This window comes from Lepidochelys olivacea (assembly GCF_965140295.1).
Source record: "Lepidochelys olivacea isolate rLepOli2 genome assembly, chromosome: 2".
Lineage (NCBI taxonomy): Eukaryota > Metazoa > Chordata > Testudines > Cheloniidae > Lepidochelys > Lepidochelys olivacea.
The window spans coordinates 187,003,710-187,026,909 of record NC_140412.1 but is presented as its reverse complement, the minus strand read 5'-3'; the positions used below and the strand labels follow the sequence as shown (position 1 = coordinate 187,026,909).

Below are 23,200 nucleotides of genomic sequence, written 5' to 3'. Positions count from 1 at the left end.
AGAGCTATGATGAGCTGAAGGGCCCTGGTGATGTTTAACTCCAGTTCAGAGACTGAGGCATTGAAGCATCTTGGAAGCAGAGATAGAGTCATATGTCTTGGTGGGGAGGCACATTTAAATCCGCTTGATGCCTGTGTGCCAGGATGTCCTGGATCTCAGCTCTTTCCAACTCCTCTCTGTTTGCAATTAATCTAGTTGCTGGGACCACCTCAAGAGGCTGGGAACAAAAATGTACTATGGTGATTAAACTCAGATCATGATTGCCAGTGCCTTGCTTCTTATTCACGCTCTTAGCATCTATTTCTCTCTCTACTTTAGGAAAGAGTAAGGAATCCAATGAATCAGAAAGGTGCTTTGGCAATGCATGCACCCTCTCTTGAGGAGAAAGGGAAGAAAACAGTTCAAGTATTACCAACTCTGCAATACTTCTAAGTAGAAAATATCCTATGTACTTAATAGAGTAAAATCAGCATTCAATGATCTACTATACTTTAGCTGAAAAGGGGGGAATAGTTTGTGTTTCCTGTTCAACTGCATATGACAATGGCAGGTGTAGCCATATAGTGCTCTCTCTCACACACTTAGACCTTTCATTAACGGTTGTTAACCACCTATGATGAGCTGCTCAAGATCACAGAACATGGACTTAACAAGCCTATAAAGGATTGCTCATGGATGTTCAATATAGCCCTTTTGAGAGAAGAGGGTTCCTGTATTACAGAGAGTATTTACTCAGTGACCCTACACTGGGTAGACTTGGGAAGGAGATGAGATTCTGAGGCATTTCTGAGTAGTGCTTTATGGTTAGCACTTTGAAACACACAACTACTTAAACCTTACCTGTGTAAGGATTATTTAGAATGATCTCAGTCAAGAATTGTATTAATCATAAATGCATTCTGACACACACGTGACATTAGGCAGCCTTCAGTGATAGCTCTACTCTTACAAGGCAGTCATGGCTGCTCCCTATGCACTGCTATTCAGGTGTCATGAATGAATTAAAATTTCATCTATAATATTTATTTCCAAGTTGAGTTACAACTCTTTCCTCCCTCTGGTTTGTCTTACATAGCTTGGAATCTCTCACTGTGTCTGTCTGTCCTGGTTTTTCTTCTTCTATTTCCTTAGCAGAGGTACCTCACTTTACCTCTGTAGTTTCCAAAGAGTATGACTATTCTGAGGATGCTTACCTTGGAAGAAAGAGAAAATTACTTAACTGTAATTGTAGTTTCCTAAAAACAGTGTCCTCAGATCTTCACCAAGAGTGCACCATAACTCAGTTCCAGTATCTATGTATCTGTCACACACCATTACCAGTTAAGATGGCCACTCACCTGCATCCCCCTCCAAAACTAGTCACAGTATAAAGAAATAAACAGAGAAAATGTCAGCCACTGCCTAGAAAGGATTTCACTAGACCGCCGCATCAAATCTGGTGCAATCAGCAAAACAGACCAACACCAGAACCTCACTCACCCTTATGCTTATCAGTGCAATGTCTGTGATCAGTATGCCCCAGTATTATTGCCCAACCTAGTCTGCATCATGGCTCCCTAGCTGAATGACACAGTAGGACAGCTGTTAGCTCACCTCTCCACACCCCGTCATTAGATCCAGGGACAACAAATCTGAAGGTGGAATTGCCATTCTTTTCCTTTCTCACCCACTGCTGCCCGTGCACCAGTGTTCAGTGCTTTTCAACCAGATGTGTAGCAAGTAAGTTGCGTGATTGCTCTTTCTTTTTAAAGCATATCCCATCACTTTGCATGTTTTTATGTTATGGAGCATTAGAGAAGAGGTTTGCAGGGTTGGTGAGAGGCAGAGGTAACACACATAATTAGAATTGAAAAAAAAGATAAGTGGTATGCAGACAAAGAAAGGGATAACACATGGGTGATCCTAAAACATGTTTCCCCTTATGCTTGACATTCTAAATAATTTTCGCACCAGTTATGTGTTTGCTCTATCCAGGCTTTCATTAAGGATTGCTAATCACCTATGATGAGCTGCTCAAAACTACAGAAGAGGAGGTTATTTACTGTAACTGGAGCTTTCTTTGAGGTGTGTGGTCCCTATTTGGATTCCAAACGTTGGTGTGCATGTGTGCCCTGTGCTGGAGCCGGAACAGTTTTTTTAGTAGTGTCCATTAACCCACAAGCACATTGTCTGCAAGCTCGCATCCGAGGCTATAAGAGGCCATGTGGGTTGCTGCTGCTCCAGTATCCCTCTTACCGGTAAGCAAAGTAGGCCATAGCAGAGGCAATGGAGGGTGGGTATTGGAAGCCAAATAGGCCCGACATCTCAAGTTGGAGAAGGTAGTCCAGGAGGATAGGAATGGAGATGGAGTCTAGTGGCTGATGTTGTCAGCGTGCCCATGTGGTGAAACACTTCTGTTTCACCTGATAGCAGACCCTGGTGGGTGGCTTCCTGCTGTGCTTGAGAATGTCATGCACTGGGGTGGAGCATGCTCTGTTTGCTTGCGAGCTCCATCCAAATACCGTGGGATGGACCAGGCTCAGGTTGCGATGTCAGAGTTGGCCTAGCGTCTGTGTGAGGAGATCTGGGTGAGGGCAGAGGTGGATCCGGTGATGAGCAGAGAGGTGGAGGAGGTCCATGAACCAATCTTGGCAAGGCCAAAAGAGGACTATCTGTATGAACGTCACTTGTTCCTATCGAATCTTGTGCAGGAGGGGAATGGGTAGAAAGGCATAGTGGACTTCACTGGGGGGCAGGAGAAAGTCATTGCCCTGTGAGTCTATCCCAAGTGTTGCTCTGGAACAAAAGAGGGGGAGGTTTTGGTTCTTGTTGGTCACAAACAGGTCCCGACGCCAGGTGCCCCAGCAGTGGAATTCTGAGCATAGTGTGGGATTGTGTAGTTCCCACTCGTGGTTAGCATAGAAGGACCCGCTGAGCATGACCTGCCGAGCATGTCCGCGAGGGAGTTGCTGGCGCCTGGAAAGTACATGGCCTGTATCATGACATTTTATCTGATACATCAGTTCCAGAGTTGGATGGCCTCCACACACAGAGGGGGCAATCTGGCACTGCCTTGCTTGTTGATATATAAAATTGCCACCATGTTGTCGGATAGCAGTTGAATGTGATGTGATTGTGTAAGAGGAAGGAATGCCTGACAGGCAAAATGGACAGCTCGCAAAACCAGGATGTTGATATGCATCCTGGCCACTCTTAGTGTCCAGAGGCCCTGGGCCGTATGAGCATCCAGGTGGGCACCCCAACCTGTAAGGGGGTGTCCATAGTTAGAGTGGTGCAGGAGGCAGGAGGTGTAACAGGGTGCCTATCAGTACCTTGGGCAAGTCAGTCTGCCAGGTGAGGGAGGCCAGGATGAAACAGAGGAGAGGGACGGACTTGTCCAAGGGGTCTGTCTGCGGTTTGTAGGTTGATCTGATCTATAGTTGAAGGCAGTGCATATGGAGGTGGGCATAGGGAATTATAGAGGTGCAGGCTGCCATGTGATCGAGGAGAGAGAGGCATTCGTGGATGCAGGTGTGTGGTTTGTGGCGTAAAGTGATGCGAGAAGTAAAGATGGTAAACCGATCTGCCAGGAGGAAAGCCTGGCCCACCAGAGTGTCCAGGCATGCCCCAATAAATAAATAAATATCGCAAAGAGTCTGTATAGCTCAGAGGAGGTGGTTGCCTCAATGATCTACTATACTTTAGCTGAAAAGGGGGGAATAGTTTGTGTTTCCTGTTCAACTGCATATGATAATGGCAGGTGTAGCCATATAGTGCTCTCTCTCACACACTTAGACCTTTCATTAATGGTTGTTAACCACCTATACCACCTAACCACCTGGCCAGTAGGAGCCAGTCGTCTAGGCAGGGAAACCCGGAGTGGCGGAGGCATAGCATGTGGGCTGTGACAATGGGGAAGACTTTTGTGAATACATATGGATTGGTGGTGATACCGAAGGGAAGGTCATGGAACTGACAGTGGGAGTGACCAACCATAAAGTGGAGAAGCTTCCAATGAGAAGGGCATCTGCTTCCTCTCAGAGAAGATCTCCACAGCCAGCGGGGGGGGGGGAGGGGAAAGAGGAATTCTATAGAGTACCCCTGGTGAATGATGTCCAGTACCCAGTGGTCTGTGATGGTCTTGCCCCAATTGTGGGGAAAGAGGGCAAGACGGAGGGGTAGGGAGACATTTACGGATCTTGGTGAGAGTGTCAAAATTGTTGCTTAGGCTGACATAGCAGGACGGTTGAGAGAGCAGAGGTTGTAGTGGCAGAGTAATGGGGCTATTGAGCATGCTGCTGATGTCATGATAGCACTTGTTGTCTTTGGAAGTAGAGAGGGAAGAGTCTGGGGTGTAAATGCCAAGTGACTGCAGAGGGGCATGAGAGCCTTTGAGTGAGTGCAGGGACTCTTCCGTCCTGTCACTAAAAAGTTTCTGGTTATTGAAGGGGAGGTCCTCAAGAGAGGTCTGGACAATTGGAGCAAGGATTCATATCGGAGTATGACTCCGGTCACCAGGGAGCGTGAGGTGATGTCAGCAGCATCACCCACTGCCTGGAGGCTCACCTTAGTAACCAGTTTGCCCTCATCAAATAGTGTCTGGAACTCATGTTGTTTGTCTGGCAGAAGAAAACCCTGAAACTATGAAAGTTTGGAGTACGTGAGAAAGTTGTACTTTGCCAACATGGCCTCGTAATTGGTGATGCAGGACTGGTCCAGCTTCTTCGCCGCTCTGTCTGGGGTTTTGTGAGTGTGTGTAAGGGTGGACTTCAGGTGGTGTTGGTGAGTGCATTCCATCGCCACGTGAACCGCCAGTGAGTTGGGGGTGGGGGAGTGAAAAGGAAGTCTGTTCCTTTCGATGAGACGAAGTAGCATCACTCTGCTGCTTAAAGGAGTAGGGTGTATACCAGTGTATGCCAGACCAACTGTGCTGGTTGCAGCATGGCTTCATGGATGTGGAGGGCAGTGCGGGAGGGTCCCGGCAGTTTCAGGATATTCTGGACCTGGTTTAATGTGTCTTGATCTTCCTCCACTAGGAGGCCAAGAGCTGCTGAAGCACGTTGTGGTATTGTTTATGGTCATCCAGCGGGGAAAGGGAAGGCAGAATTAGTGCCTCGTCCGGTGACAACGAGGCTACAGTGGGACCGGTGGTACGGATAGTACCGGCTGTACTGTAGCATCCTCTGGTTTGTTGTCAACTGAGAAAAGCCTGGTGTGTGGCCGGGGAAGGTTGTTAAGAGGCTACCAGTGGTAGTCCACAGTCCTGGTAACAGTCCCAAGAAGGCCAGTGAGGCCAAGTGTACAGGTTGTCAGGCATTGGCAGGCACCAGGGATTGTGGAGCCATGTGTTGGAAGTAAGGTCATACACCAGTAGATAGGATGGTCGGTGCCTGGGATATGTGCAGGTGAGAATGAGGGAATCCAGCTCTGAAAAGTCCTCTGAGTTGGAGGACGGGTCCAATGGGGCAGAGCCGCCAGTGCAAGGTGGGTGGAAGATATGCATTGTGCTGGGAAAAGAAGGAGGGGTTCATCCACCAGAGAAGGGAGCTCGGTGGTGGTTGGGGGACCAGACAGTAGCGGGGAACCTGGGAACATATGGGAGCAACAGCTCCGCAGTAGGCATCAGTGGTTCCAGGTGCGCAGGGACCTATGCATGGTGGCCTGGAGGGGCCTGGCATCATCAATGGTGCCAGAAGTGATGAGGAAGCCGGACCAGTGACCACGGCTGGAGGCGACACCAGCAGATCGGATCGGTACTTCAACTTATGCTCTCTCTGGGGTTTCTTGGGAGCTGGAGCAGTTTGGGTCGGTGCATGACTTCTCACCCGACTTGGCATGGCTCAGGAAGGCAACACTGTGGTTAGGGGCAGTCCCTGTTGGGGAGCCAACTTTATGCCCATGTCCGTGTTTCTTAAGCTCACAGTGGGCTGCTGCGGCGGTACCCCTGGGTTTGGTGCCTTGGACGAAGATGGAGAGGCACTCATTGGTGGTGATGGGAGTCATTCCAGCAGATCTGCCAGTCTGGATCTGACTGTGCATGTGCGCACATAAGCTCCTCCATTAGAAAGCTATGAAGGCGAAGTTCTCTCACTTCTCTCATTCTGAGCAGAAATGAGCAGCAGATGGAGCAGCAGGTGATGACTTGAGCTTTGCTGAGGCAGTAGAGGCACCGTTGGTGCTTGTCACTCACAGAGAAGGAATGCAGGCAAGAAGCACAGGTTTTGAAGCTGGTTGCCAGGGCATAATCCCTGGAGGGAGGATCTCCCTGATGGGGGAAGGGTTCAATGAGGATACTAATCACCTAGGAATCTAAACAATAATATCTACACTATAAACAACTATATACAACTCTAGCTACTGGAAAAACAGCCAAGCGTGTCTTTTAGCAAGGCTAGGAGCACTGAGGAACAGGGATTCTGACTCTGGCCATGCGACGATAAGAGGGAACTGGAGCGGTGTCAACCTTCACGGCCTCTGATCGCCTCAGATGCGAGCATGTGGATGACCCACATTGATGTGCAGGTCAACGCAAACTACTACAAAAACTGCGCACCCATGTTTGGAATCATGTAAGGACCATCACTTGAAGAAGAATGTGGGCCTGAGAAGCCTATGAAGGTCATATGGATGTTCAATATAACCCTACTGACAGAAGAGGGTTTCTGTACTAAGAGAGTATTTACTCAGTGACCCTACTGAGAGGGAGATGAGATTTTGAGGCATTTCTGAATAGTGCTTTATGGTTAGCACTTTGAAAACTAGATGTGTAATGCATTATGGTAGAAAGGCACATTTTGATAGCCTACCTCTAAGCTTTGATACCTATGCTAGTTTATACTGAGAAATCTAAATCAGCAGTCTCTTAGTCTATTTCCTTTATCTCTCCTTTATGAATTTGTGTGTCAAACATAAAGGAAATGGCTGTTGTGTTGAATGGGAGAGTTTGTGCACGTGGTTACTCTGTGACATTCTCTCCTTGTTAGTCTCGCTACTCACTACCATCTGCTTAGTGTAAACTTGAACAAGGGAAGAGCGGAAGTACTACAATGAAAACTATACGTACTGGTATTGTTATAGTTTCCTTTTTTCTCTTATCTTACTTCACTCACACCTCTCCTAAGGGACTGCTTCTCAGGTAATGAGTTTTTTCCCAATATATTTCTATATCTGTTTCTGGAAGATTGAATCAGGTAGGTTTGGCTTTACGTTTTGGTTTTGACAGCTGTTTGTCTCCTTGCTTTCTGATACCTGAAGCCAAAATGCTTAATATAAGAACTTGACAATAAATAGAACATTGGAGGCATATTGTGAAGGCTTGACCTGCACTTTCCTAAATTCCTCCCTATACTCTTTCTGTACTCTTCCACAATATACAAACTCAACAAACTGTCTAATGCATTTATTTCTTTGTGTATCGGGAATAAGATATGCAGTGAAAATGGTATTTTTCCAAATACAGTTTTAGAATTACAATAAGTATATACATAGCCTTAGAAGTACAAGAATTCACTGTAAATTTTTTTCTTTACAGATGTCCATAGGTATAATTTTTAATTGTACATAATTTAATTGTGCTATGTAGCCTGAACATCTTTCTGATTAGCTAAATCAAAAATTAGTCCTGCCTTTTTTAAAATTGCAAAATACTATGAAAATGGACTTACGACTTTGGTTCTAAATCAGTTTTATGTTACAATATATTGACAATATATTGAAATAAAAAGAAATAATTGCTTTTCATTACTGTATCAGTAATATTTTTATGTTGAAAACAATTATTTTTTCAGGATTTTGGAAGCTGCAAGATGTTCCCACCTGACGGATGCAGGTTTTACACTTTTAGCACGGGTAAGGATTATTTTAAAAATGTACAGTTTACCTAATTTTCACTGCTACTGTACATATCTGAATTTATCCAGTCATGCTGGGGAGGATGAGAAGAAAGTAGAGTAGAAGGGAGGCTCCTTACAGGAGGTGGCCAGAAAAGAACCAAAATAATTGATTTTATTTCTGGAACGTAATTACAAATAACTGGAGCTTGGAATATTTTTTAGAGTGGCTTTCTCCCTTCCCCGCCCCTGCTCTTCTAATTTTTTTCTAAAAATGCATTTAAATATAGTCACCTGTATTTTTCATACATAGAACAATAATTTTAAAGCCGAAAGCTATAAAATATAATGCAAGCAGGCTTCCTAAGTACAGAAAGTCTCCTTATAGCAGATTGTTCTGTGTATCAGTTATTGCTGCAAAATATATCTAGATAATATTTTCAGTTAAGCCTTAACTCATGCCTATTGACTTCAGTGACACTTCTATAGCACTTAAAGTTAGATGCAGACTTACTGTGTTGATTTAGGGACTGGATGGAACTGAATATTTAAAGGAAAAAGGTTTCTATTTTAATGGATCTAATTTTTGTTTCACTCTTTTATAACATTTGTAAGGTTTATTTTTAAATATAACGAAGCACAAAAATGGTTTTATTTAAATAGGAGTCGTGTAACAAACATTTGATATGAACAAGAGCTATTTTAGTTCCATGGGCATAGGGGGCAGCTGGCAGGGTACTCTCTAGACCTTTGGAACATGCTTCCTTATCAGGGCTGTAATATCCCGAATTTGTTAGCATGTGCAGGGTTTGGTAGGGCTGGATAATAGTGCTATATGATCTATATGGGGAGGTCAGTTAGTTCTTGTTGTATTTATGTTGTCTCTGGGTTATTTGATTTTATTGCAGTAATTTTGGGGCCTGTTAAGTATTTCTTTCCCACATTTCAGAGTAGCGGCTGTGTTAGTCTGTATTCGCAAAAAGAAAAGGAGTACTTGTGGCACCTCAGAGACTAACAAATTTATTTGAGCATAAGCTTTCGTGAGCTACAGCTCACTTCATCGGATGCATTTTTCTCCTTTTCTTTCCCACATTGTGGCTTGTTCCATACAAGTACTCAGACAACACTGCTGCTATGCTCTGCCTTAACAAGCATGTAGGTACCAGATCAGACCTCTTTTGCCAAGAAGCAATGAACCTCTGGTCTTTTTGCATCAAGAACACAATTATGCTCAAAACAGCTCACCTTCCTGGGTCTCAGAACTGTCTAGTGCACCATTTCAGGAGATTGTTCAGAAGAGATTACAAATGGTCCCCTCAGACCTGACATAGCAGAGTCCATTTTTCAGATATGGGGAATGCCAGAAATGGACATGGTTATTACCTGACAGAACAGGAAATGTCACCAGTTCTGTTTCAGGATGAGTGTTGGTTCAAGGTGTGTATCAGATGCCTTTCTACTATCCTGAAAGGGGAAACTTTTTAATGCTTCCCTCCCACACCCCCAAGTCCCTGTGGTGCTGAGAGTGGTGGACAAACTCAGGCAAGATCATGCTGTTTAATTCTGATAGCAGCAGCCTGGCCTTGATAGCATTGGTTTTCAGACCTGTTAAACCTTTCAGTTTGAAATCCCATAATCCAGGGATGGCCAACCTGAGCCTGAGAAGGAGCCAGAATTTACCAATGTACATTGCCAAAGAGCCACAGTAATACATCAGCAGCACCCCATCAGCTCCCGCCCCCCACTCCCAGCACCTCCCGCCTACCGGCAGTCCCGCTGATCAGTGCCTCCCCCACCCTCCCCGCACCTCCTGATCAGCTGTTTTGTGGGGGGCAGGAGGCTTTGGTGAGGAGAGGTAGGAGTGAGGGCACTGCAGGCTCAGGGGATGGGGCAAGAAGGGGTGGAGTGGGGGCAGAGCCAGGGGTTGAGCAGTGAGCACACCTGTAGCTCCACCCCCAGAGTAGGTGCCTATATAAGGAGCTGCATATTAACTTCTGAAGAGCTGCATGTGGCCCCAGAGCCACAGGCTGGCCACCCTTGCCATAATCCTTCCTCGGGTCCCAGACATAGTGTCCCAGAACCATGGCCAAACTGCATCCCAACCCTCTTAGCCTGAACCTGATTGGTTATGTTCAGTGGTTAACTACTCAGTAGTTAACTACTTGTTCTATTGCAATTTGAAACATTCTTTTGATAGCGGAAAGCCCTCCACTAGGTACACTTCATAAAATGGAAGATGTTTTCTGTGTGGTCCCAGCAGAAAGATACCTTTCATTTATGGGTTCCCATTCAGTTTATTCTTCATTACCTGCTTCACGTAAAGGAGAAATGTCTTTCTGTCAGTGCCCTGCGGGTTAAGCTGGCTGCTATCTTAACCCTTTCATCTATAGGATAGTGGAATGCTGTTTTCTTCAACCCTATAACTATAAAGTTCTTGAAAGGTTTGGGTAGGCTTTTCCCATGTATTTGAGACCCAACTCCATCCTGGAAGCTAAATTTGGTTCTCTCAGTTTTAATGGGGCCCCCTTTGAACCTATTGCTACATGCTCATTGTTTCACCTCTTGATGAATGTAGCATGCCAGGTAGCTATTACTTTGGCCAGGAGAACTTTAGGCTTTGATGGCTGACCTTCCTTAGATATTATTTTACAAGGACAAAGTTGGTTTGCATCAACACCCTAAATTTCTCTCGAAAGTGCTTTTGGATTTTCATATGCATCAGACTTTACTTATCAACTTTTTCCCTCCAAACCTCACTCATGCAAAGTTGAGGAAAAGCTCCATACTTAGATGTTTGCAGAGCTGTGGCTTCCTGCCTGGACAGGACTAAAGAGTTTAGGACACTGCAGTTATTAGCCGCCTCTGCTGATAGGGTGAAAGGATAGCCCGTTACATCACAGAAGATCTCTTCCTGGATCTCCTCCCTCCCCCATCCTTGTAATGATATTGCCAATGGTCCACGACCTCAAAGTGTTTTAGCACGCTCTACAAGAGGTCAAGCAGCTTTGGCTGCTTTCCTGGGTCATGTTCCCATCAGTGACATTTGCAAGACTGTCTCTTGGTCATCTGCTCATATGTTCGTTGCTCAGTATGCTCTCTTCCAGGCCTCTAGGTACAATGCTAAGTTTGGGAGAGTGGTGCTGCAGTCCTTGTTTAAGTAGACTCTGATACACTCCTCCATCAGACTCCTGTTAGCCACCTAAAGTGAAATGGACATGTGCAATCACGCAAAGAAGAAAACACGGTTCCGTACTTGTTCAGTAACTATTGTTCTTTGAGAACTATTGTTCATGTGTTCTTTCCACGACCTTTCCTCCTTCCCTTGTACATTGGAGGTACAGCAATTACTTGCTTCCAGTGTGAAGGAACTGAGGGAGGAGTCAGGGCAGCTCCATATTGTTATACTTTCAGCTAGCAGCAGAAGCGTGCAGAGGTCACATGTGCTGCCCTAACAAGTTTTGCCTAAAGTGGTATGGACATGTACAATGCATCTTAAAGAACAACAATTACCGAATAGGTATGTAACCATTTTTATAATGGCAAAAGCATGCATGGATGCCTGAAACACTGTAATAATCAAATGTTCTTTCTCCCTTTGTCTGTGCCCCAGTATTAATGGTGATGCGGTTAGGACCATCTGTTAGAATTCAAGATCAAACTGCCACCCTTCCTCTTACTTGTGGTATTTTTTTGTTTTATTTTAATTTTTTAGAATTGCCATGAACTGGAAAAGATGGACTTAGAAGAGTGCATTCTGGTGAGAATCAGTTTTACAAGGAGTATTCATCATAAGTCCATTATAAGAACCTGTAATGCCATTCAGAACATCAGTGCTTTGTGGATTTTTTTGTTTTTTGTTTCTGATAGTAAATGCAGATAATTATTGGGAGGTCTGTATAAAGGGGAATTCAAAAAAAGGTGATTACAAACATTTATCCATTTCCCAGAGAAGTGTCTAATAAACGAGTTTATTTCAGAACCTTCATCTGGCAGAGAGAAATGCCTAACTTTGATGTAGGGATTGGGTTACAAATCTGTTGTTTATGGTATCAAATGATAAAAATGAGCAAAGGAACAAAACGTGGCAGAGTGTACTGGACCTTTAAGAAGGTCTACAAAACTCACTTTGTTGGAAAAAGGGTGGCGGGTTTTTTTTCATCTCACGTCTTCTCTGACAATTGGCAAGGTGAACTAAATCTATCCAGATAGCTTGGTGGTAGACTCAGTTCAATTCAGCATGTAGTGACTGTTTTCCTGAAAGCTACCATGTTTTAAGCTCTTCATCCATCTGTTCAGATAAAATTTGGGAAAAGGGGAAGACTTTATTTTTTATCCTCTTTATGGGTTTATAGATCAGAAGGGTATGAATGGAATAAAATTAAACCCCAGTGTACATGTTAAGCTACTTGAACAAAGTGGATTTTTTTCAGCTAGTCAGCTCTATTATTATGTATAAGCCAGTCTATAACTTTGCATTTATGTAGCCAATTGTTTGGTTTCTTCTCTAGATAACCGATAACACATTGATACAACTTTCTGTTCACTGTCCTAAACTGCAAGCATTGGTGAGTTTAACTCTTATAATGTATCTATTAATGAAATATTTTTAAAAAAACATACAAAATAAGGATTAGCTCTCAGCCTGTAGCTACTAGTTTTTTGTTGTGTTGCAACACTGTACAATTTATACTTTTTTACAAAATATGTTTTATATGAAGCTTATTTCTAAGACTGTTTTAAATATGGCATCAAGTACTGTAAGTAGGTTGTCTCAAAGCAACCTATGAATCCCAACATAATCAGAAAAATGGCTTAAATGTTATAAGGAACCTGTAACCGTCCTTTACTTGTGAGCAATTAGTCAGAATAAAAAGCTACATGAGACAGTTTAAAAATATTTAAAGATGCTGTCTTACATATTTTACCTCTAAAGATTTTTCTAGGAAATCATGAAATTTTAATATACAGTATATTTTGAAACAGATCAAATGATTAATTAAAAAAAGGATAATTGCTTAGCAAAAGTGTATACAGATATGGCCCACTCCTGTAAATGGTCATGTGTGTGATTTTTGCAGCAGTGGGTTTATAGTATCTAATGTCAGTTTTTGTTGCCTACATTTTCAAAAGTGACTAGGGATTTTGTGTACCTCATTTTTAAAGAATCCAACTTGAGATATTTTAATGGATCTGATTTTCATAGGGTGGGTGCTCATTTTCTGAAAATCAGGCCACTTAAAGTGACTCAGATTGGCCACTTTGAAATTGAGGTACCCCAAATCACTAGTGGGTTTTGAAAATTTAGGCCTAGGCATTTGGAGCCAACTGTCACACTACCATTTGGCATAAGGAAGGGTGTTGTATTTCATGTGTGGCAGGTCACTGTTCACTATGATATACTGCCTTAAATCTACCTGAAGAAAATAGATCTACTTTATAATCTATGCTTAGAAGGGATTAAGGAAATGTTTACTTCTTCGTTAATTGTGTGGCCATGTCATTGACTTCCTCCGCACCCTCAGCTCGAGGAAGTGTGTTACTAAGGCAGCAGCAGGCTCAGGAAGAGATTTGGCTTTAAAAAGGAACCGAATTTACTACTATATGCAGATTAATCATCCAATCCCATTCCTAGGTCATAATTCCACATACCGTACGCTTTAGTTCAGTGAATTAAGTAGTCTACCAATCAGACAAGGAACTGTTTACATGTGAGCCTTTATAAGAATATTTTGCCTGTGTGCGCCACAGTATTGAAAATGGCTTCAGTCCCATCTCTGAATCTTCATAGGATCATTTATATCCAAATATATATTTTAAACTGCACAAATCTTGGTCAGTCAATCCAAAATATTCATTGGCTTCCTATTAAATAGTGGACTTGAACATATATTGTAATTTAGAAATCACATTCAGTAGAGGGAATCTACTTTTTAAAGAATTACTGTTCCATTTGATAGTCTCATTGTAGCCTTACTTAGACTGTATCAAATTATCTATTTGGTATGACTAGAGATAGCATTTTATAAAGAACTCTTGATAAAGCCATCTGTCCCTGTGGCTGGGAACGATATGCTATAGCATCACTTACTTGAAATGGAAAAGGAAGTTTAGAAATAAAACGCAGTTTAGGGATCAAAATGAATGGAGAGGAGCAATTACTATAGAAATCACAGCATTGTATTCTTCTTTATATCATAATCCCATTTATAACCAGTCCTCCTTAGGTACATACAGGATTTTTTTGTGCCTCTCCCAGTACTTCAAAGGAGATGTCATAGGAATTAGCAGTCATGGTTTCTGGATGTTATTCCTCCTTTAACAATCTACTTCACAGGTAATAGGATTGTGATATCCATTGTGATATCCTGTGCCTCAGACAACCGCTGCTGACCTACTTGGAGGTCACAGTCCATTGGCTGAGAACCGGTACAATGTTAATATATATTTTGGCATCTTTATAGTACAGAAAGCATGTATTCTGTGATTGTTTAGTAATAAAAATTCAATTTCCTGCCCAGTGCTATCCTGTGTGTAGCAGAGAACATTACAAAATGTTCAGGCAGATTGTGTAGCGAACACCACCAGGTGAATTGGGAGTGGGGGGAAGCTCAGTAATCTGAATTTAAAGTTTTAAATTAATTCACTTTAACTATGCTGTGAACTCTTTGTGATTGCTTTCTGTGAACATGTATCCAATTGAACGTTAGTGGCACAAATATTTACAAAAGTGCATTTCCAAGTTGCAGAAATCAAATTTTAAATTCACCAGTATTTATATTGGAAGTGTTTCCTTACAGAGCAAATCAGGGAACAGAGACACACACTTACTTGGCAGAATTCAAACACTCCAATACTTTATCTAATCAATTCGTAGACGTTCAGAAGCATTTGACAGTTTTATGTGATTTTTTTTAAACAAATAAATACACTAGAGAAATTGTAATTGGCCTATGGATATTCCATCAGCAGAAAAATAATCTTATCTCATCAGTTATTTTGTTTATACTGTTTGTTAATAATTCATTGTTCAGCTAGCTCAACAAATTTTGTCTTAATTTAATTTGTACATAGAATAAAGAAGGCTGGTCAGATTTTAAAACTGTAAACCTGACACTTTCTACCTTGTTAACTATGTCCACCAGATTTATCAAGTCTGAAGGATCTTGTGCTTTAATACAGAATATTACATTAGGTATCAGAGTAGCAGCCGTGTTAGTCTGTATTTGCAAAAAGAAAAGGAGTACTTGTGGCATCTTAGAGACTAACCAATTTATTGTATGTTTGCCTCATAAATTCAGCTGTCTATCTTGATTGTCTTATTCAGTTTCAAGTCACTGGAGTACAATCTCTCAGGAAACCTGAATTTTATAAGCTGCTTATTTCATAGGATGTGAAACTCTCTTAATTAGGCAGTAGACTGTTGCCATAGCCAAAAGGTCACATTTGTCTTCATATAACCTTCCCTCCTTCCTTGAAACCACAGGTCTATTTTAAATAGACTTTGCCGTGGAGGACACAAACCACCGTGCTTTTAACCCTTAGATGCCTGATAATTTCCAGGTTGCCAGCCAAATAAGTGCTCAGGAGGATTTGTATACAAGTATATACAGAGAGAAGGCAAATATGAGATCCAAAACATCCAAAGACTGAACCGGAGATAAGAATGTAAACGCAGACCTTAAGATAAGAGAGAGTTGACAGGAGTAAGCACTTTCATTTTGTGACTTTTAAAAAATAATAATATATGCATACATTACATGATGTGCTAATACACAACACATTAATAATGCTGCACCTTGTTGGGTGAAGAAAATGAAAATACAACACAGAGCAGCTGGAATTGAAGAGGAAATGCTGAGATGGTTCCTCTGGAGAAGTGGATGAAATCCCCCTTCGCTCCATCAGACTGATTCAGTGAAAGTTCTAGAGCTGGAGAGTTCTGAGTCCTCCCTCTCTTTCTGGTTTCTGTTCTTCCTTTGCAACTTTGAGTAAAGGGGAAAAACAGATGAGGAGGATGCTACTCACACCAGAGGTGGGCAAGCTCCCAGTCCTTCCCCTGCAGCCTCAGCTCGCCATGCTACCAGGGCTCTAGGCAGCAGAGCTGCCTGCTCCTGCCAGGCAGCATGGCTGTGAGAGAAGCCAGGTGTAGTGTATTAAATTGCTCTCTGTAGGAATGTGCTACTTATGGTGTACTACTTAACAGCTGCCAGTCCTGGTGCTCTGAGCAGCATGATAAGGGGGTGGGGAGCAGGGGGATTGGATAAGGGGCAGGGAGTCCCAGGGAACAGTCAGGGGACAGGGAGCAAGGGGCAGAGGTTTGGGGAGGGGGGCAGTCAGGGGACAGGGGGGTTGGATAGGCATGGGAATCTGGGGGGGCCTGTCAGGGGGCAGGGGTGGGGATAGGGCACTCAGGGGACAGGAGGGGTTGGATAGGAGGTGGGCTCCCAGGGGGGCAGTGGTTAGGGGCAGGTGGTCCTGGGAGGGGGCGGTCAGCGAACAAGGAGCAGTGGGGGTTGGATGGGTCGGGGGTTCTCAGGGGGGGCAGTCAGGGGGTGAGAAGTGGGAGGGGATGGATGGGGACAGGGGACAGGCTGTTTGGGGAGATACAGCCTTCCCTACCCAGGTGTAGTGTATTAAATTGCTCCCCTTAGGAATGTGCTACTTATGGGGTACTACTCTCCATACAGTCTCAGAACCCTGATGTGGCCCTCAGGCCAAAAAGTTTGCCCACCCCTGATATACAGGCTAGTGTCTGCCTGTTAATGGCCAAGAATCCCTCATAAACCAAAGCAAGTACATAAGGGTTTGCCACAGCAGGACGGATTGATTTAAATCAGAGGTGGTCAAACTGGGGGGCAAGGGGGAAGAAGCTTTAGGGGGGAAAAACAAACATATTTTGCACCTTTTACCCACAGCAATGAACAACTAGCAAAGCTGATTCTTCCAGACATATCAGGTCCTCATTTGCTATGACGCAGTGAGCACATTTAATTGTAAGCATTGACCACAATCACAGTTTTGCTTTTGCTCTTATTACAGTGGATCGGTGGCTCTGTTTGAATCAATGCCTTACTGTTTTTAATATTTAGTGAGAGCTGCATGTTGAATTTTTTTAAAAACTGTCTATGTACTTGTGTGGTGGGGGGAGCCTAAACTACTCAGACACAAAGAAGGGGGAAACAATCAAATCAGTTTGAGAACCACTGATTTAAATCAAAAAGTTTCAAATTATCACTGTAAATCATGATTTAAATAAGCAACTTTAAAAAGTACAACTACAAATCACAATTAAAATAAATTAAAGTTATTTTGCTAAGCAAAGGTTCATTACCAATAAAGGTTGGTAACCATTAAAATATGTTTGCAACTATAAACTTCACACTAAAATTAGGTACTTCTTTTTGTTAATCAGGAGGATACAATTTATCTATATGCCTTTATTTAAGCAATTATATAGCTTAATTTACCTTTATTCAGATTCTTAATTTTTACAGAAAATGATGATTGGTGGATGCAGTATAGTTTCAGCCATGTTGGTTCAAGGATATTAGAGAGACAAGGTGTGGCTGAGGTAATATCTTTCAGTGGACCAACTTCTGTTGGTGAGAGAGACAAGTTTTCAAGCCACAATGAAAGAAAGATATTACTTCACCCACCTTGTCAAGCTCTATTTGGATGGAAACTCAACTTCAGTTAAAATACACCATTTAATTTTTTTAATAAATAAAACTACCTTAAAAGCGCTGAATACGTAAGAAAATCAGTTTATCAAAACACGTTTTCCATTTAAAACTGATTTATTAAACAAAGAAAATATCTGTAGTTAGTAACTAGAAACAAGCAGTTCAATTCATTATGTCCTTCAGATTTTAGAACTGATAGATCTCATTCTTTCACACCTAATTTTTATTCATTGATTAGAAGAGGAAAACAAGCTGTTCTGCTTTTTCAACTCTCAGTTGGTTTCTTAACTTTGAATGAACTAGCCATTGAACTGAACTTGTTGAATAAACTGAAATGAAGCAAATATACTCTCTGTATCTGCAGAAGAGACTAATTGCTGTCAAAAGTTGACTAGCACTTTAATAAACTCTGGTTCCAGGTGCTTAGCCAGAGATTTCCCCCAGTTCAGTGGTTTGACTTTCTTTAAATCTTGGCAGAAAACATACTGCTTAATATTATTTTTATTTAATTTAAATGATTTTAAGATTATAGTAAATTTAGTGCTTACAATAGGTTGTCATTTCAAAGTGGATTTTTAATAGGTTTATTTTAAATAACCTTGTATTTAATTTAAATTAATAAAATCCCATTTTTATTTTTTAAATACATTTTTATCCAGCCAGTGCCAGACTAGTAGTCCTCAAAATTTGTTGTCCTGCTGGAGTAAAAGGTCTAACGTGCTACAGGCTGAGGTAAGGATACAGGTAGCCCATAGCTCTCCCAATTGTTGGATCTGAACTTTCAGTGGGAGGTGGCTGGATCTAAAGGACTGTTAAGAGCTGCTGTTTGCCTTTGGTGAGGATTTTGAAAGTGTACCCACTTTCCATTCACTGCCAAGTCCTGCCAGTGCTTTCCATTCACTTTCCATTCACTGTCTCCACACCAGAGTTGCTCTGACAGAAGTTCTCTCTAGACAAGGAAAAAGGCACACAGAGCAGGTAGCTCTGGACAATTCATGGTGCTGAGCTGGGTCAGAGCCCAGAGTGAAAGATGGAATCAACTCAACACATCAAGACTTTCTGCAGAGGTGATGACAGTGCAGAGCATTTGTTTTATAGGTAGCTGACAATGGCCTCAAAGTATCTGCAGTGAAAATTCAAGGGTGTCTTGTTATCCTGACAATGCTTCTGTGAAGGTCATGAATCCTCTGAAAGAGGCAGGAGCCAGCTCAGCTTGAAATGGTTTTCTGGAGTGGGGGACTTGAGGCTTTTTCCATTCTCTTCAAACATGAGAGGTAAACATATGCAAGCTGGCATCTTTTAAGGGAATGCCCGTGCTTTGAATGCTTGAAATACAATTCTTAAACCTACTCTTACCACCTTCAGTATAAGGCCTGTGTCAGTAAGTCCTTGGTGAAAAAACTAGAGTTTTATAAGTAAATGAAAGCTAAAACAAAAGGCTGAGGAGAAAACTCTCCCAAAAGAGCAGTAGTTCTTCGAATGCTTGCTCAAGTGTATTCCACAGTAGGCGTGCATGCGTGCCGTGTGCACTGGTGCCGGAAGTTTTTCCCTTAGCAGTACCCGTGGGGGTGGGGGGGAGCACCGCTGCGACCCCTGGAGTGGCGCCTCTATATCATGCTATAAGGGGAGCCGCGAGGTCCCCCCACCTTCAGTTCCTTCTTGCTGCCAGTGAAGGCACATCTTGCTCCAAAATTGCTGCAGCCTTTCCAGTTGATCTTAGTGGTACCTTTAGCTAGTTGTTAGTAACTCGTGGAAAGTAGTTTCTCAGTTCTTAGCTTCAAGGCATACGACTCCTATTGCTGTTCCATGCCAAGGAGTGATTCACTGCTTGGGTGAAACTCACGTGAGTGAACGCTGTAAGATCTGCAGATCTTTCAAGCTGCGAACTAAGAAGGAGAGAGACATCAGGCTTCGCGCTCTCCTCATGGAATCAGTGCTCACTCCAACTCCGGTACGCTGTGCGGACTCGACACCGGGCACCACATGGTCGGTGCGCAGCGAAGCCCGCTCCACCAGTCGGCACCGTTCCCCTTCCAAGAAACAAAGGAAGAGCTAGACTTCGCAGCGGCGCCAAGAGAAGGAAGGGGGAAGAGGCTGGTCCCAGGTTGGGCAGCCCTCGGTCCGTCCCTGTCCCCCCCCCCCCCACTCCCCAGGCTTGAAATCTCTGACTCGTTCTGAGCGGAGTAGCCCAGCAGCGCCGACACCCGCCTCTCCTGCGGTCAGGATGCCATAGACGCTGGAGGCTCTACAGGCCATACGAGACATTCTGAGCTTGCCGGTCGCTGCTGGTGGCAGGCCCCTGGTCCCGAGGCAAACCACCGCTGGGCGCTCGACAGGCCTCCCCAGCACAGTGCAGCTCTCACTCTGAAGACCACTCTCTGCCTTGTTCAGTACGCAGCAACTGGTCCACACGCAGCTCACGTCCACCACCCTCGATGCCAACCAGGGTTCCATCCGGGCAGGAGTCCCCGGGTCCCTCCATGCTATACAGCAGCGGATGCAGGCACTGGGATAGGTGTCGAAGGCGCTCCTCTTCACGATGCAGCTATCGTAGCTGGTATCAGCGTGACCAGCGTAAACGCTCCTGCTTAAGCTCCCGCTCTGTCAGGCGTCGCACACGGGGCTCCTGCCGCGCGTCACTGGCATCGCAGCTCCAGGCGCCAAAGCGAGTCTCGGGACAGTACTTCCAGCGAGTACCAGTCCTCGATGTCGAGGTCCCGGTCCCATGGAAGACAGCATCGTAGGCACCGCCACTCCTATGGTACTGTTCGGTCGGTGGTGACCTCTGCCTCGGCACCCAGCCGCCCCTCACTGGGCCATACCGCTCAGCCGGAGCAGATAGTGCTACCGGGCCCACAGCATGGTCAGTGGCAAGGAGCCCCATGGCAGGGACAGTGGTGTCAATGGGCACCGTGGCTGCTGATGCCCACCCAGGCAGGAACCCAAGGGCGTCCGAGGCCCTGTTGGCCTCGCTATCTAGGCAGAGGGACAAGTGGACAGGTCATGAGTCATTGGCTCCGTGCCTGGACTCCGACCTGGGGGTTGATCCCCCGGCACCAGCTGAGGCCCACAACCCCGTGCCAGCCTCCTCTCCTGCACTGGATGACACCATCACATTACCGCTGCCCTCTGCTCCACATGAAGACTTCAGGGCGCATCAAGACCTGCTAAAGCGGGTGGCGTCAAGCCTCCAGCTGCAGGCCAAGGAGATGGAGGGCCCGTCTGATTCCCTCTTTAATGTACTGTCCCCCTTGGTGCCTGGCTGTGTGGCTTTACCCCTTCACCAAGGAGTAGCCAACATCTCCAACGCCTTGTGGCTAACTCTTGCCTCTCTGGCCCCGATTTCCAAGAAGGCTGAGAGGAAGTATTTTGTGCCGGCCAAGAACCATGAATACCTCTACTTCCACCCAGCACCTAACTCTCTGATGGTGGAATCTGTGAACCACTGGGAGCAGCAGGGCCAGCCTGCACCCACCCCCAAGAATAAAGACACCAGGAGACTAGACTCTTTTGGTAGAAAACTTTACTCTTCTTCGAGTTCCAGCTCAGGGTGGCCAACCATCAGGCCTTACTGAGCAGATATGATTTTAATTTATGGGAGTCCCTGCCAAAGTTCGAGCCACTCCTCCCAGAGCGGGATAGGAAGGACTTTAAGGCATTGGTGGACAAGGGGACGATGACAGCCAAAGCTGCCCTGCAGGCAGCATCGGACGCGGCGGATACAGCAACTCACTCGATGGCCTCCCCGATCTCCATGCGCAAGACATCATGGCTCCTCCTGTCCAGGTTTTCGGCAGAGGCCCAGTCCCTCATGCAGGACCTGCTGTTAGACGGGAAAGCCCTGTTCGCCGAACAGATGGATGTTAGGCTGCATAGGATGAAAGACTCTCGCACCACCCTGCAGACCTTGGGCCTATACGTCCCTCCGGCTAAGGACAATGCCAAACCACAGACGTCAGCTCTTTACAGAGCAGATATGAGCCCCCTTACAAGAGGCCAAGAGACCAAAAGTGCTGGCTTCAGTGACAGTCCCGTTCTGCCCCACAGCCTGGGCCTTCTAAGGGCAAGAGGCAGGAAAAGAAGCGGTTTTGACTATTTGCAGGGGGGCACCAGGGTAGTTGCCATGGAAATCCCCCTACTAATAAAGTTTGTGTTCAGCAACCGATTTTCTGCCTTCCATGGGGAATGGTCACGAATAATCTCGGACTGCTGGGTCCTCAACACCATTTCCAAGGGCTACATGTTGCAGTTCAGTTCACCCCTGCTCAACCACCCCCCGTCCCTGGCGGGCTCAGGGGACCCAGAGCACATTCACCTCTTAGGTCAGGAGGTGGAACCACTACTACGCCTGGGGGCGGAGGAGAGAGTGCTAGTAGAGTTCCAGGGCAGGGGCTTCTACTCCCAATATTTCCTGATCCCAAAGGCGAAAGGGGGTCTCAGGCCCATCCTAGATCTGCGGAATCTCAATTGGTTTATGGTCCAGTCCAAGTTCCGCATGGTGTCCCTGGCTTCTATTATCCCCTCCCTGGACTCGGGGGACTGGTACACGGTCCTGGACCTTCAGGACGTGTATTTCCAGATCCATGTTTTTGAAGGGCACAGGCGGTTCCTCCGTTTCCTGGTGGGGCCCGATCATTACCAGTTCACGGCTCTCCCGGTTAGCCTATCCACGGTGCGCAGGGTATTCACAAAGTGTATGGTGGTGGCGGCAGCCTACCTCAGACGAGAAGGGGTACAGATGTTCCCATATCTGGACGATTGGCTTCTCAAGGGCAACTCACTGTCTCAGGTGAGGGCCCGTGTGGATCTGCTCCTGTCTACATGCGCCAATCTCGGCCTGTTGGTAAACGAGACCAAATAATGCTGGTCCCGGTGCAGCGCATAGAATTCATATGGGCACTACTGGACTCCTTAAGGACCACAGCCTCTCTCCCAGTGGGCAGGTTTGAAATCCTGAAAGGTCTCATCGCCTCAGTCACGGCTTTTCCGATGACAACAGCAAGGCATGCCTTCAGATCCTGGGACACATGGCAGCATGCACGTATGTGGTCCAGCATGCCAGGCTCCGAATGAGGCCCCTCCGGCTATGGCTAGCCTCCCACTTCTCCCAAGCACAGGACGGCCTGGACAAGGTCCTCATGGTCCTGGTAATTGCCTCCCTACAATGGTAGTCCTCCCTGGGCAACATGCTTCAAGGGGTTCCTTTCTGGGAGACGGCCCCGTCAGTAGACCTGGTGTCTGATGTGTCGGACATGGGCTGGGGAGCCCACATAGGGAACACGCAAACCCAAGGGATGTGGTCAACCTCGGACGTGTCCCTCCATATAAGTGTCAGGGAGCTCAGGGCGATACGGTTCGCATGTGTGGCTTTCATCACGCAGCTTCACGGCAAGGTGGTCAGAGTCCTTACGGACAACACTGCTGCAATGTTCTACATCAATAGGCAACGTAGGGCAACTGGGAAGCCCTGAGCTTATGGGAGTTCTGTATAGTCCATGACATCTCTCTGAGGGCTTTCCACCTACCGGGCGCCCGCAATGCACAGCCCGATTGCCTCAACAGGGTTTTCTCCCTCCATTACAAGTGGTCGCTCCACTCGGAGGTCACTCACCGGCTCTTCCGAGAGTGGGGAATTCCCCACGTGAACCTCTTTGCAACCTGCCGGAACCGGCGTTGCCCCCTGTTTTGTTCCGGGGTGGGGTTGGGAAG

At 45.2% G+C, this 23,200-nt stretch overlaps 1 protein-coding gene across 5 annotated transcripts in view; it reads left to right on the top strand.

Annotated features, from left to right (window-relative positions):
- The window catches only part of FBXL2 (F-box and leucine rich repeat protein 2), a 158,186-nt gene that overhangs the window by 96,654 nt on the left and 38,332 nt on the right, over positions 1 to 23,200 (top strand). For 4 of the 5 annotated variants that reach the window (XR_014710169.1, XR_014710170.1, XM_084618678.1 and 1 more), the window contains 3 exons: positions 7,767 to 7,827; positions 11,521 to 11,565; positions 12,317 to 12,373. Coding sequence is in view for 3 of the 5 variants with exons in the window: in XM_084618678.1 (XP_084474804.1) it covers positions 7,767 to 7,827; positions 11,521 to 11,565; positions 12,317 to 12,373 (163 nt within the window). In the remaining 2 variants the exon portion in view is untranslated. Of the gene's footprint in view, positions 1 to 7,766; positions 7,828 to 11,520; positions 11,566 to 12,316; positions 12,374 to 18,589; positions 18,999 to 23,200 lie in introns of those variants that run through there. The other variant, XM_084618679.1, reaches the window with a different exon arrangement.